General features: G+C 34.9%; 1 protein-coding gene across 2 annotated transcripts in view; it reads left to right on the plus strand.

Annotated features, from left to right (window-relative positions):
* The window catches only part of LOC149776989 (transmembrane protein 248-like), a 62,499-nt gene that overhangs the window by 38,778 nt on the left and 8,966 nt on the right, over positions 1-14,755 (plus strand). For both annotated transcript variants that reach the window (XM_089941742.1, XM_089941743.1), the window contains exons 6-7: positions 3,493-3,649; positions 7,298-7,435. In XM_089941742.1, coding sequence (XP_089797868.1) covers positions 3,493-3,649; positions 7,298-7,435 — 295 coding nt within the window. The remainder of the gene's footprint in view (positions 1-3,492; positions 3,650-7,297; positions 7,436-14,755) is intronic.

Below are 14,755 nucleotides of genomic sequence, written 5' to 3' on the forward strand. Positions count from 1 at the left end.
AAAAATAACTTTAGATTCTGGAGTTTAACAGTCAAATATCACGTTAAGTCTAATAAGAAAATAATGGTTTCTGCAAAGTCATTTTAGTTCAAAACTGCATAAATTGAGCAAAGGTCCAGGTCACCGTTCAGTAATCGGTAAAGCATGGGGCAGACATATAATGTACCATTTATAGTACTTGAGTTGGTATGAGTAAAATGTTCCTTGGCTTATGTTCCATCTTGAAAATTTTTACTGCTGACTTAAAAAATTAACTTACTTATCCAGAAATTTTATGTACTATTGAAACTTCTTAATATTTTCAAAATATGTCCAAAATATTAGATGGTATGGATATTTAAATTAATGATCGCATATCATATTCTCAAATGCAGGCAGCTTTGACCTAGATTTGTTAACACAGTGTACCTGCAGAAACTGCTTAGTAAGCATAATAAAAAGAAAATAGACAAATTTATATGAAAAAAACCTTCAGTGTTTATTCAGATTCTTGATATTTGGCTTCTTTTAATCCTAGGACATACTGTGAGAATCAGATGAAGACCAAATGGATTTAAAAATTTTAGATGCCAGTTACTGTTACAGGATGATAAATGTGAAATAGAAATAAATATTTGAATTCAGATATGACCGAATACATATTTTTTTATGCTACACATTATATTTGTATTATTCTACCAGGCAGTACAGTTTTAGTAATCTGAAAATTCTTGGATAAAACAGGTTTTTTGACTTAAAAGTGTTAGAATGGTTTCCAGTTTGTTCTTAAATATAAATATTATGGTATCCTTTGAGTTAAAAAATTGTTGTTGTTGTTGTTGTAGGTTTTAACGCATTTTTCAGCATACGATAGGCTATACATGGCGGCCACTACTAATGGTGGAGGAAGAATCCAGGAAAACCCCCCGGAAAGAACCACTGACCCACGAGAAGCTACTGGCAGGCTTTCTCACATGCCCACATTGACCAAATCTGAGACTCGAACCACGCAGACAGAGGTGAGATGGCAGTGATCCGTAACAGAGAGCGCTTTAGACCACTCGGCCACTTTGGGCCCCTAAAAAACTGCTATGATGGTCTGCTGTTACATACTTACAGGACTCCCCAACATATTTCCTGTTTTCAGTAAAATAAAAAAAAATGATAAAAAGATTTTGATGCAAAACAGTCTACCCTGTTCTAAGATCAGATCCCTAGAAAGACAACAATTATGAATCTGCACCCAGCTAGAATAGCATAAACCCATATCATGCGGGCATCATGGGCATGCACCCAGCTAGAATAGCATAAACTCGTATCATGCTGGCATCATGGGCATGCACCCAGCTGCAATAGCATAAACACTCATGTCATGATGGCACATGATGTGCATGCAGGCAGCTACAATAGCTGTTATGAGTCAAGGCTCTTAAAAAAGAAACAGGGGAAAAAGTGAAAACGACTAGCTTTGTAAAATTTAACAAATAATTTTTTTTTCTAGAATATCAAGTGAAAAATGAGAAAAAAAACTTAGGGTTTTATGAATCAAATCCAAAAATAATCCAAGAAGTAAAAATTAGAAGTCCTAGTAATAAAAAGTCCTGAATAAAGCTTAGTTCGAATCCCGATGAAATCCAAAATGGAAGATGATGACATCTGTTGTAACCTGCGAAGTGCTGCAGTGTCAATAGTCTCTTGTTGAATCACAGAAAATATTATTCCGGTTTATGAATTCTGTATAAATTTCGATAAATGCCCTTGTCCAAGAATTAATTTAGAGCATTTTAGTATTTCCAGAGAAAATAATCATTTGAAATCCAATAATTTGAAGAAAATAAAATCCAAGCCGAAACTGGTCACAACAACACAACTTAACATGTCAAAAGTTAAAAGCCCACTGATTACTTCTATCCAAACATTAGGCAGAAGGCTAACATAAGACAAAAAACTGATTCCAGGATGTGGGGTCAAGAGTTCAACCTTCCAGAAGAAATTGAAGTTTGTTACATGATAAATATCACGTCGTCCAGGAATGGCCTTGACTTAACATAATAATTCTTACTCTGAGAAAGAATGTAAAAAAAAAGTTATTTCCTAAAACTGCCGCTTATTTTGAAACAAGGTCAGGAACTAGGTCAGCATTAGATACAATGTCTCTATTATTAGTTGTTTACGTCAGAAATAAATAAAATCAGTCAGAACTGAACTCTTTTCTATACTATATCAAGTCCAGTAAACAAAGTTACATTACAGTAGACTGCTCCAGTGACCTAGTGGTTAGAGCATCTGCCTTGGATGCAGGAGGTTGTGGGTTCCATCCTTGGCTGAGTCATACCAAAGACTTATAAAAATGGTACTAACAGCTTAGTGCTCAGCATTAAGAGGTAATGTAAGGACTGGCCGACTTGGTGTCAGGATAATGTGACTTGGTGGAACATTATGCTACATGTCTGCGGCATGATGCCCCAGTGCTAGACATCACTAAAAACTGTCACACTGCAGACATCATAGTGATGTGACTGATTTTTTTGTAAAGTTATGTTAATAATCCAAATCACATAGACACACACACACACACATTACAATAACGTAGTAGAATTTTTAAAAAAATTTAAACCAACAAATAAATAATTAAATACACATATGATAGCATAAATCCATATCATGCACCCAGATGCAACAGCATAATGCCATCATGGGCATGCACACAACTACAACAACATAATCCCATATTATGTTGGCATATCATAGACATCTCCCTCACTCAACAAAAAAAGGGAGATATATTGGTTTTATACTGTCCATATTTCCATCTTCACACTTTCTTGTAAAGAAGACGGTTCAAAATCAGTTGAGCCAAACCAGGCTTAATTTGGGCCATAAAAGCTGATAAAGTTTTAGTGACTGACCTTATTTTTCAGTTTTTTTAATACTATTATACTTTTTGGATTTAGATTTACGTATATTTAGAAGTCCTGACTAGATTTTCAGTGCATTCAAGCCATATTTCCTACAGACTTTTCTTTGCTTAACCATGCAAAAAGATGCTTGTTAAAAAAAGTCCACAAAGTTTTAACAAACACTTTTGTACCATTAAGCAAGAACCACTTGAGGTAGGCAAATGAAGTTTGGTAAATGTTTGTATTTCTGTGTGTATTGAATGGAAAAAAGGGAAATAAATCATGAATCAATAAATAGGTTTTCATTTGGGAGTATGAAAAATTAAGGAGGATACAATATATACTACTCCCTCATGATGGCACACACTAATAACTTGTGAACACTCTTGTAATGTGGAGGCAGGTCCTATTTATTTTCTTACAAATAAAGCAAAAATTATGCCTTCATTTACTTAACATTTAATTCTGGTAAATAGCATATCCCAGGCAGGTGGCCTGAAGGCAGGAACCAGCCCACAAGCTTATTTACATCATCCATGCTGTTCACAGGTGTGTGCACAATAAAACATTGTATATATGGTATATAGTATTCATTTATTCCATTCTCTTGCAGAAAACCTGAAAATTGTCGGGTACACAATGAGACAGGGGTCCCATACTATTTTACAATGGTTGGCCTAAAGAAATCAGAGAGAAAGAGTTGTCAAAAGCTGCCTTCTCTTAGTGTTCAGCATGAGAATGATCCAGCCCTTAATATCATGCTGTCACTGGTAAGTGAATGGTCCCATGCTTAAGTGTTTGAGGTATCAGGGTTATGTTATTAGTAATTAACCCTCCAATGGACTTCTTTATCATTATTAGTGCACAGCATGAGAATGATCCAAACCTAAATATCATGCTGTCACTGGTAAGTGAATGGTCCCATGCTTAAGTGTTTGAAATATCAGACTTATGTTATTACTTATTAACCTTCCAATGGACTTCTTTATCGTTATTGTACTACTGGAAGTGCTAAAAGGACTGTCAACACTGATGTGAAATATATTTGTTAGCAACATTATAAATCTGAAATTGCAAATTGCTTGGTTTAACTGTAAAATGTTTAAAAGGGAAAACAGTGATAGCTGAATTACCCATCATAAATTATCTTTTTGCTCATGAGGTCACAAAACTTTCTCCTTAATTGATGTTGGAAAAGATCAGAGAATGAAGTTGCCTAGGTTCAAGAGGGAACATGAAATTTTCCAATCAGTTGCTATATCAGGCTGGTTTTTTTATTTTGGGATATATTTGTGGACTTCATCTTTTTGGTAAGTTGTGTAATTGGGGATCTTTTCTGTTTTCGGGGCCCCGAGTGGCCGAGTGGTCTAAAGTGCTTTACGTTACGGATCACTGCCATCTCACCTGTCTGCGTGGGTTTGAGTCTTGGATTTGGCAAATGTGGGTATGTGAGAAAGCTTGCCAGTAGCTTCTCGTGGGTCGGTGGTTCTTCCCAGGGTTTTCCTGGGTTCTTCTTTCACCATTAATACTGGCCGCCATGCATAGCCTATTGTGTGCTGAAAAATGGCTTTAAACCCCGCAACAACTACAACAACAACTTTTCTGTTTTCACTGTTGATAGTTCTAACTTGTCAGTCAATCCCACTTTGCATCTCATTGTCTTATAACTTGTGTCCAGTAGGAGGGCAGTTACTGATGTTATGGATTTTGTCATATGGGAGTTCTTAAGTTCTGAATTACCAGTGAATGTGGATTTCCTTCCAAACACTTCACTAGAACATTAGAAATATACTTTGAATTTTGACCTGTAATAACTCAAAAACTACTGTTTTGATTTATATAAATTTGTTTTCTTTGATATAAAGTAATACAGCACTAAACTTCTGAAATTATCGATAGATTTTCTTTTCCAAATGAACATGGTTGGCTTTATAGTAATTTGTATGCCCCCTCCCCCTATTCCCATCATGAGTTTGTTTCTGATCAGTAACTTTTTATGGTCTTTATGGATTGAAACTAAATTATGCTTGGTATGTAGTTTATATGAAGAAGATCTAGGTCAAGTCTATTGCCTATTTCTGTTGCTTCAAAATTTTAGAGTTATGGCCACTTTTTTATATAGAAATTTTACTCTTTTCTCACAAATTCCATTTTCCCATATACTTTTGCAGGACTACATAGATTGAATTGATTTTATGTTAAGAAGATCTAGGTCAGATTCAGTTATCAACCATTTCTTTCAAAAAACTTGACAGAGTTAATGGTCCCTGTTTGATTAAAAGAATTTGCGTTTTGACAGATTTCCATTCGTGCTCCATTACTTGGAAATGGATTGTTCATTGTTAATTTTCATGTCTCTGTAGTATCCAGAAATAGGCATATAATGTTACTCATGTCTATCACAAATTGTTTATGAAGTCTGTAAAAGGTTATTGAGGAAATTGGATGGCAAACAGGGGACATAATACAGTAAGATACTGCTAAAAAAAACTGAAAATTAAGCTTGATATGTTGTATTGTAAAGCCTCAAATTAGATTTGAGTGAAAACAAAATTTGTGTTGGACATCAGTAATATTATGAATGTTCACAAAAAATTTGCATTTATGACAAATTTTCCCAAGAAATGAGAAGCCAGAATAGTTTATCCTCCTCCTCCTTTCAGAAATCATTATACCATTATATTTGATATATTTTTTTGAAGCATCTAAATATTCTTATAAGGTTTTGTATCAAAAAATATTTTAATTAAACATATCACATTGTCTACTCTAGTTGAGGTGTTTCATGTGCACATTATGAAAAAAAGACCAGTTGGCCATTTTTATTAATAAATGAAACTAAATGCATTCATGTCCCGGCTGATATAAACTGATACAAGAAAGATCTTACAGCAGTCTGGAACATGACCGCATGGATCATTCAATTAATGAAATGGAGAATGTGAGGCTCAGACTGATTGTTTTCTATTCTGCCACCCTCCCTCACGTTCTGAAATCATTATCCCATTATATTTTGTATATTTGGTAAGCTGTTAATTATTCTCAAGATTTTTTTGGGTCCAAAAATGATTTTCTATTAAAATGCATATTTTATTGTGTAATAAGAGCATTTCACTGTCTGTTGTAGCTGATCTAAAAACGGTCCATGTGATGTAGTGGACAACAACTACTGCATAATTATATTGCTTTGAATTTTTAGAGGATGGCACTGTGAGCCATGATGACCACTGTTAGGTCTGTTGTGGACCTGGCATGGACAGATTTCATGTCCATTGTTGTAGTATAAATTGTCAGAAATCTGCACAGTGTGTACTGTAAAACAGTGCCCTTCATTTCATATTCTATAGTTTTTAAAAGATTTCATGAATTGAAACCAAAGGTGTTATGAGACTTTATGTTAAGAAATCCTTGGTCAAGTTTGATTTTCACCTTTTGTCAAGCAAAATTGAATGAAGTAAGGATCCCTGTTTGATTTAAAATTGTATCCATCAATTTCAACTTTATAAGTTTTGAAAGATTTGATGGAAATCTAATTTGTATGAAACTTTGGATAAAGAAGACCTTAGGTCTGGTTTGATTTTAAATCTTATCTATCAGAAAATTAAGTAGTGATGACCCATATTTGACCAAGAACCTTTGCCCTTCAATTGCACCATGTTGGTGTGGGCATACATGTCATATGAACACATTTCTAGTTGGGGCTATCAGTTCTTTATTTTTTTTATATTGGTTAACAAAGTAGTTATATATTTATCTTCTACCTTGTCATATGCTGTAGGCCAACTGCCATATTACAGCCAATACATGGAGGTGTTTGAAAGGGAAAAATGTTGAGTAAAGATTAAACACCGAGCCAAAACATTAGTGGTGACAAAATGGAAAGGAAAAGAAATTTTTGTCAAGGCTGCAAAAAGAGCAAGGCTGGCATTATAATATCAACACATATGTCCAATTTATGTGATTATATGTATATAGTTGATGTATTTTGGTTTTTATTTTACCGTTTTTTTCTGAAGACGGGAAAAATTGAATATAATAATTGCTGCAAGAATTGACAAATTATTTTGGCCGAATTATTGTGTGAACTCTGAACTCACATTAAATAACTTTAGCACTAATATTATTGGAGAAGAATTTGATGTGACAATGGTTATTGTGAAATTTTTCAAGTTGGAAATTTTGGTAAGTTTGTTAATTTTTTCAAAATGATTATTCTGTTATATGTTGTGATAATAAGGTCCGACAGGAGCAGTATTTTATGATTGTAAAATGCATTTTTGGTTGGGAATCAAAAGCCTTCTGGGTTCGGGGATGACCTCCAAATTCCCCGTAAGATTTAAGATTTTTTAAAAAGTGAATGACCCAAACCATGTCTGATAATAATAAAAGAGTCAACTGTTTTTTTTTTTCTTTTCTAGCATGATCGTTCAGTAATAAACCTGCACCTAATGCATACCAGTTACTTCCTTTTTGTGATGGTGGTGACACTCCTTTGCTATGCTGTTTTCAAAAGCGGGAAATCCTACAGATCCAAGCTACAGACACATCACTCTGAGGTAAACCTAATGTTTTGTAATTTGCATGTACAAGGGTTGGTCCAGCATTTGTGGATACAGTATATAGGAATCAATTAAGCCAAGCTTTGTAATCAACAATTGACAGTTTTCTATGCATATCATTTTGGAACATGCTTATACAATATTTTCAGATTCATGCATATCGTTCATGAACTAGATCAGTTTCTTTATATCTTTTACCTCATGGAAAAAATGTACAAATCCATGGTTGTCCTTAGCCAAAGTTCTTCGAAAAATTAGTCTAGCAGATTTTTCTGGTTGCCATGTAAATTACTGCAGTTGTCCCAAAAAGCTGTAATTAGAATTATTCAACAACTGTAGTTGTATATATATATATATATATACAAGTAGCATAAAATACTTGTAACTCACCATTAGTCCTTCTGTTGGAAAGCATCACACATTACATAAACTATTTGAGATAGGAAATAGAAGATAATCATACAATGTTCTGTTGTTTTATTTTTATAAATCAACCCTCAAATATAAAAGTAATGATGGGTAACCAGACTTAGTTTCTTGTTGAGCATTTGCTTTCCACTATCTGACCACCCCTGACTAGAAAAAGTCTCTTATTTATGTTTTTTGGAGTTTACATTATTACAGTAGTTGTTAATCCAATACTATTAGCCTAGTGTTGAAACTGTAAGGTAAATATAAATTTTCCTTTTTGGAAATTTGCTTAGTCATTACCCTCAAATATCTCCTTCCCAGCGATCCAATAAATCGGCATGATCTTAACAATTTCATTCAACAGTTACCTTTTGTTTAACTTTGTGACTTTGCCATATCATACGAGTGAGGGAAGAAAATTGAGGAATTTAAAACACCATCTTTGCAGTTTGCTGACAAGTTCTATATTTAGCTACATCCTTCTCATCCTTAAATCAGACCATATGTGATCAATCTTTTACTTGTCTTCTCATGGGAAGCTAGTGATGACCTTTGTGGTAGAGACCACTTTATAATTTACCATCTGTACTTGCTTATGAGTCCAACTACAAACTGGACAGACCCAGATCTGTCATAATGCTCTGGCAGATCTGGGTCTATGCAGTTTCTCAGGAGTATTCAGTAGAAAAGACAGCAAAGACCCTGATCTGCAGGTGCATTATGCTATGGCGGATGGGTTATCTCTGTCATTTTGCAGTATGACTTGTGAGTACATATTGTACTTCAAAAGTAATATTCCCATACCACAAAGACTAGGGTAGAGATGGAAACTGAACAAGGTAGATTGGGAAATCTTTCTATCCCACTCACGACCTTCATGGTAGTAACCACTTTCTAATAAATGTAAGAAGTAAAACTCCAATACCCCTGAAGAGTAAGGTAAAGATGGAAATTAAATAAGGCAGGTTGGGGCATGTGTCATTCCCTCCTGGAGATCAAATTTGAAGCTTAATCATTTTGACAGTCTAGTGGATCCATTACCTTTGTTTACAATGATATTCCAGTATGTTGCAATAAAGAGGGGAAGGGAAAACCTACTGAGATTTATATCTCTAGTTTGAACTCTCATTAATCTGAATAATCTGTACAGAATATGTTAAGAAAATCAGTATAGAATATGGTTAAAAAAAAGATATTTGCAAAAAATAAAAGCAGCTATGTGGGACACTTAAAGAAATCTGACAAAATGGTCATGACCTTGCCAGAAATCTCAAACATTGACTGCTCATTATATGCAGAATGATTTAATTATGGAACTGATTGCTCATTATATGCAAACTACCTCAATTCAGGAACTGATTGCTCATTATATGCAAACTACCTCAATTCAGGAACTGACTTGTATATGTAGAATACCTCAGATCAGGAAATGACTGCTCATTATATGCAGAATACCTTGATTCAGGAACTGACTGATCATTATATGCAGAATACCTTGATTCAGGAACTGACTGATCATTATATGCAGAATACCTTGATTCAGGAACTGACTGATCATTATATGCAGAATACCTTGATTCAGGAACTGACTGATCATTATATGCAGAATACCTTGATTCAGGAACTGACTGATCATTATATGCAGAATACCTTGATTCAGGAACTGACTGATCATTATATGCAGAATACCTTGATTCAGGAACTGACTGATCATTATATGCAGAATACCTGGATTCAGGTATTGAATGCTCATTATATGCAGAATGCCTGGATTCAGGAACTGGCTGCTCATTACACCACTCCCTTGATAACTCACACCCTGAATACTCGCAAACCCGCTTATAATGTGGGGTCAGGCATAGATCCCATTTTTTAAAACCCGAAAATACCCCCCAAAATTTGATCCCTATTTATTGAACTTGAAGAAAATCATGATCAAAATTGCCATCTGAAACGTTGATATATTGGTCGTTTTATGGTTGAAAACGCTTGACAGGACCTCAAAATTTTAATCAACATTTTTACATTATCAGTTTTTAAGCAGAAGTCATATAATTGGTTACATTTTCTTTCAAAATGACATTCTTAGTATAGCGTAATTAATCCAATTCAAGGAAATTTCGATCAATGAAAATGTCACTTATGCCTAATGTATATTAATATTTAAATGCCAATTAAATTAAAAAAATTAATTGAAATTTGTGTTTTAATTCTATTTTTTAGTTCCTTGTAAGTGTAATCATCATAAATGCAATGTGTATTTAAACAAAATGTGTCAGCTATGTCAACGGGCGTTTCTCTCAGAACCTAATTAAGTGCTGACCATGTTTTGATAACTGACTTGCGGAAGAATTTGTTGTATTGTTGCACTGAATTAAAAGATGACCTCCTTTGTATTATCACATTAATTATGACTTTTGAAATGAATAAAGGGGGTGGAATGAAAGAAAAGTTAAAAGGCACACAAATCCATTTTACTTAAAATATATTGTTCCCGGTCATATGTCAAGTGAACTCACTTCAGTTGATCAATCGAATATTCTTATAAATGTTATTATGTATGTAACATAAGCAACCTTAATTTAACCGACTCATTCATAATTGTGATCAAAGATAGCAAGGCAACCAAACAAAATGAATAATTCACAAAATAAAGAGCATGGTTTCACAGATACGGACCATTATGGGCAAGCGAGTTTCAGAGAATTCCTGAACTGGCACTTAGAGATACCCTCAAAGATGATAAGAAGTTTCACTACTACTTCCAATGAAATCAGGACATCAATATTGTACTAACTAAACAATACAAAAACTGAATTTTGATGTAGCCGATCGTCTCACAAAGTAAATGTTGCTTGTTTAAAATAATAAAGGAATCATGTTTGGTGGTGTATCAACAGTTAGTTCCCTGCTCCTCCAACTCCTAAATTGGCAGTATACTATTAAATACCACTTTGGAACCAGACTAATCAACAAAACAAAAAGCAGTGATGTAATACACAGATGTTTTCGCATACATGTGATGATTGTTGAAACCAGTTGGAACGATCTTTCACATGTTGGACATATTGAAAATACATGTAATTTATACAGAATAATGAACAACTTCATTAAAAAAAGCACATTATTAACAATTGTTATTGACATGATTGTAAAACAAGGATTCAGTCATTAAACAGTGCAGTTCCCTCCTCCCCTCCCCCAAGTTTTCTCAAAGTATAGCCTAAGTAGATTTTTTCCAATTTTTGGAGGTACCTCGTGAACTTGCACCCTTTCTTATAGTATGGTCTGTGTTCTTGCACCCCATTGTGCGCAAGTTATTGAGGGAGAGGTGTATATATAGAATGCCTTAATTCAGGAACTGACTGCTCATTATATGCAGAATGCCTTAATTCAGGAACTGACTGCCCATTATATGCAGAATGCCTTAAATCAGGAACTGACTGCCCATTATATGCAGAATGCCTTAAATCAGGAACTGACTGCCCATTATATGCAGAATGCCTTAAATCAGGAACTGACTGCTCATTATATGCAGAATGCCTTAATTCAGGAACTGACTGCTCATTATATGAAGAATGCCTTAAATCAGGAACTGACTGCTCATTATATGCAGAATGCCTTAATTCAGGAACTGACTGCTCATTATATGCAGAATGCCTTAAATCAGGAACTGACTGCCCATTATATGCAGAATGCCTTAATTCAGGAACTGACTGCTCATTATATGAAGAATGATTTAATTCAGGAACTGACTGCCCATTATATGCAGAATGCCTTAAATCAGGAACTGACTGCCCATTATATGCAGAATGCCTTAAATCAGGAACTGACTGCCCATTATATGCAGAATGCCTTAATTCAGGAACTGACTGCCCATTATATGCAGAATGCCTTAATTCACGAGCTGAGTGCCCATTATATGCAGAATGCCTTAATTCAGGAACTGACTGCTCATTATATGCAGAATGCCTTAATTCAGGAACTGACTGCTCATTATATGAAGAATGATTTAATTCAGGAACTGACTGCCCATTATATGCAGAATGCCTTAATTCAGGAACTGACTGCCCATTATATGCAGAATGCCTTAATTCACGAGCTGAGTGCCCATTATATATAGAATGCCTTAATTCAGGAACTGACTGCCCATTATATGCAGAATGCCTTAATTCAGGAACTGACTGCTCATTATATGAAGAATGATTTAATTCAGGAACTGACTGCCCATTATATGCAGAATGCCTTAAATCAGGAACTGACTGCCCATTATATGCAGAATGCCTTAAATCAGGAACTGACTGCCCATTATATGCAGAATGCCTTAATTCACGAGCTGAGTGCCCATTATATGCAGAATGCCTTAATTCAGGAACTGACTGCTCATTATATGCAGAATGCCTTAAATCAGGAACTGACTGCTCATTATATGCAGAATGCCTTAATTCAGGAACTGACTGCCCATTATATGCAGAATGCCTTAAATCAGGAACTGACTGCCCATTATATGCAGAATGCCTTAAATCAGGAACTGACTGCCCATTATATGCAGAATGCCTTAATTCACGAGCTGAGTGCCCATTATATGCAGAATGCCTTAATTCAGGAACTGACTGCTCATTATATGCAGAATGCCTTAAATCAGGAACTGACTGCTCATTATATGCAGAATGCCTTAAATCAGGAACTGACTGCCCATTATATGCAGAATGCCTTAATTCACGAGCTGAGTGCCCATTATATATAGAATGCCTTAATTCAGGAACTGACTGCTCATTATATGCAGAATGCCTTAATTCAGGAACTGACTGCCCATTATATGCAGAATGCCTTAATTCAGGAACTGACTGCCCATTATATGCAGAATGCCTTAATTCAGGAACTGACTGCTCATTATATGCAGAATGCCTTAATTCAGGAACTGACTGCCCATTATATGCAGAATGCCTTAAATCAGGAACTGACTGCCCATTATATGCAGAATGCCTTAATTCACGAGCTGAGTGCCCATTATATGCAGAATGCCTTAATTCAGGAACTGACTGCCCATCATATGCAGAATGCCCTAATTCAGGAACCGACTGCCCATTATATGCAGAATGCCTTAATTCAGGAACTGACTGCCCATTATATGCAGAATGCCTTAATTCAGGAACTGACTGCCCATTATATGCAAAATGCCTTAATTCACGAACTGAGTACCTCAATTCAGGAACTGACTCGTATGTGCAGAATACCTTAGTTCAGGAACTGAATGCTCATTATATGTAGAATGCCTGGATTCAGGAACTGACTGCTCATTATGCAGTTGATAAAGTGTTTGCTTGTTAATGAATGTCAGCTATGGATAAGCTTGAATAAATTTAAGAAATGGACAGAAGAAATTATTTGCATGCACTTATGCAGATTATATAAAATTCATGATAATCCAAAACCCTTGATGTTTGTCTTATCCTGATGTGGAGCAGATAAATTTTTTTATTTTTTTTCTTTACTGTAAACTAACCTTCCTTCCACATATTAAATACCTCATGGTTGAATCCAAGAAAACCCTGGACATAATGGGAATTCATGGCAAGCCAATAAGCTTAGTGACATCACTCCTATCATTGGAGGGTGGCATCTCTCGTATGGAAGAAATTGCATAGATGTGGTGGTATTATGCCACTTGTGTATAGGACAAGCATACCCAACTTGTGCCAATTTCCTTAAGGGTTGACCTTGACCAGTCTGCATACCTTGTCATGTCCATACTGACAGTGGAACACATCCTTGTCAAGTATATGAATTCCACCCTTGGAGACACCTGTTTTGATTTGGAATTGGTTAAGTATTTTTTATAATGATCTACTTTGAAAATAATGGATTTTTATATGTATAGGAAATGTGATTTTATGAAATATTTTACCGCATATCTTTTTAAGGATTGTTTATTTTTTTACATTTGTTTTTTTAATAGTCATAGAACAGATATCCAATGTCTGTCTGTCCATTTACATGTACATTTCGTCCACAAGGCCTAATTGATTATAAATGAAAATGGCATTCTGATATAGCCTCCACTGCAGCCATCTTGAAAATGTTGTTATCACTACTCTTTCAGACTCTATGGTTATATCAGCTTGGGATTTTCATTTAAAGATTTTTTATGATGTCCTAATGGAAGATGGTGCCAATCTGATGTCGTATGTGGCAGTTATCTTGAAAATCTTGTCATTTCTCCTTCAGAATATAAAAGCATGTTGACATGGGATTTTCACATATGTTGAGGTCTAACTGATCCTAAATGAAAATGGTTTCTTTCCAACATCCAGTAGACCACAACAGCTGTGATGACCACTCCTGCTGAATAGATGGTCATACCAACATATACTTTTCTGTAAAAGACTTATTGTGACATCTACTTGTCCTAAATTATAATGGTGCCTCTCAGCTCTAATGTACATTATTGCAGTTTAAGTTGTATTACACTTAACTATCATTTACTTTTTGAGATTAAAACGAATTTGGATCTAGATATCTTATTTGTATTCCGTTAATTTGGAGGTTCAGTGAGTTCAGTTAAAAGAAAATATAAGTCTTTTTGTTAAAATTTGTTAAGTAGACATAGTTTAAAATATAACGCACACCTATTACTTGTAAACATTGTTTATCATTACTCTGACTGGCAAAGTGCATGTGTATACAGTCAGCTTTTAGAACAGGTATCAGCAAGCCTCGTTTAGATAATTGAAATCCTTGTCCATGCCTTATCCAAGTGAAAAGTTGACACAGGTTTCTAAACCGCTGCAAGGAAGGGGAGGGGATGTATGTGCATATGCATGCATTTCTATTTAAAGATACGTTAAACATTACTGAACTAGTCATCATGCTTATGTTTTAAAACTCTGGTCTTCCTCATTCTAT

The sequence above is a fragment of the Sinohyriopsis cumingii genome, chromosome 18, assembly GCF_028554795.1.
Source record: "Sinohyriopsis cumingii isolate HCF-2022 chromosome 18, ASM2855479v2, whole genome shotgun sequence".
Lineage (NCBI taxonomy): Eukaryota > Metazoa > Mollusca > Bivalvia > Unionida > Unionidae > Sinohyriopsis > Sinohyriopsis cumingii.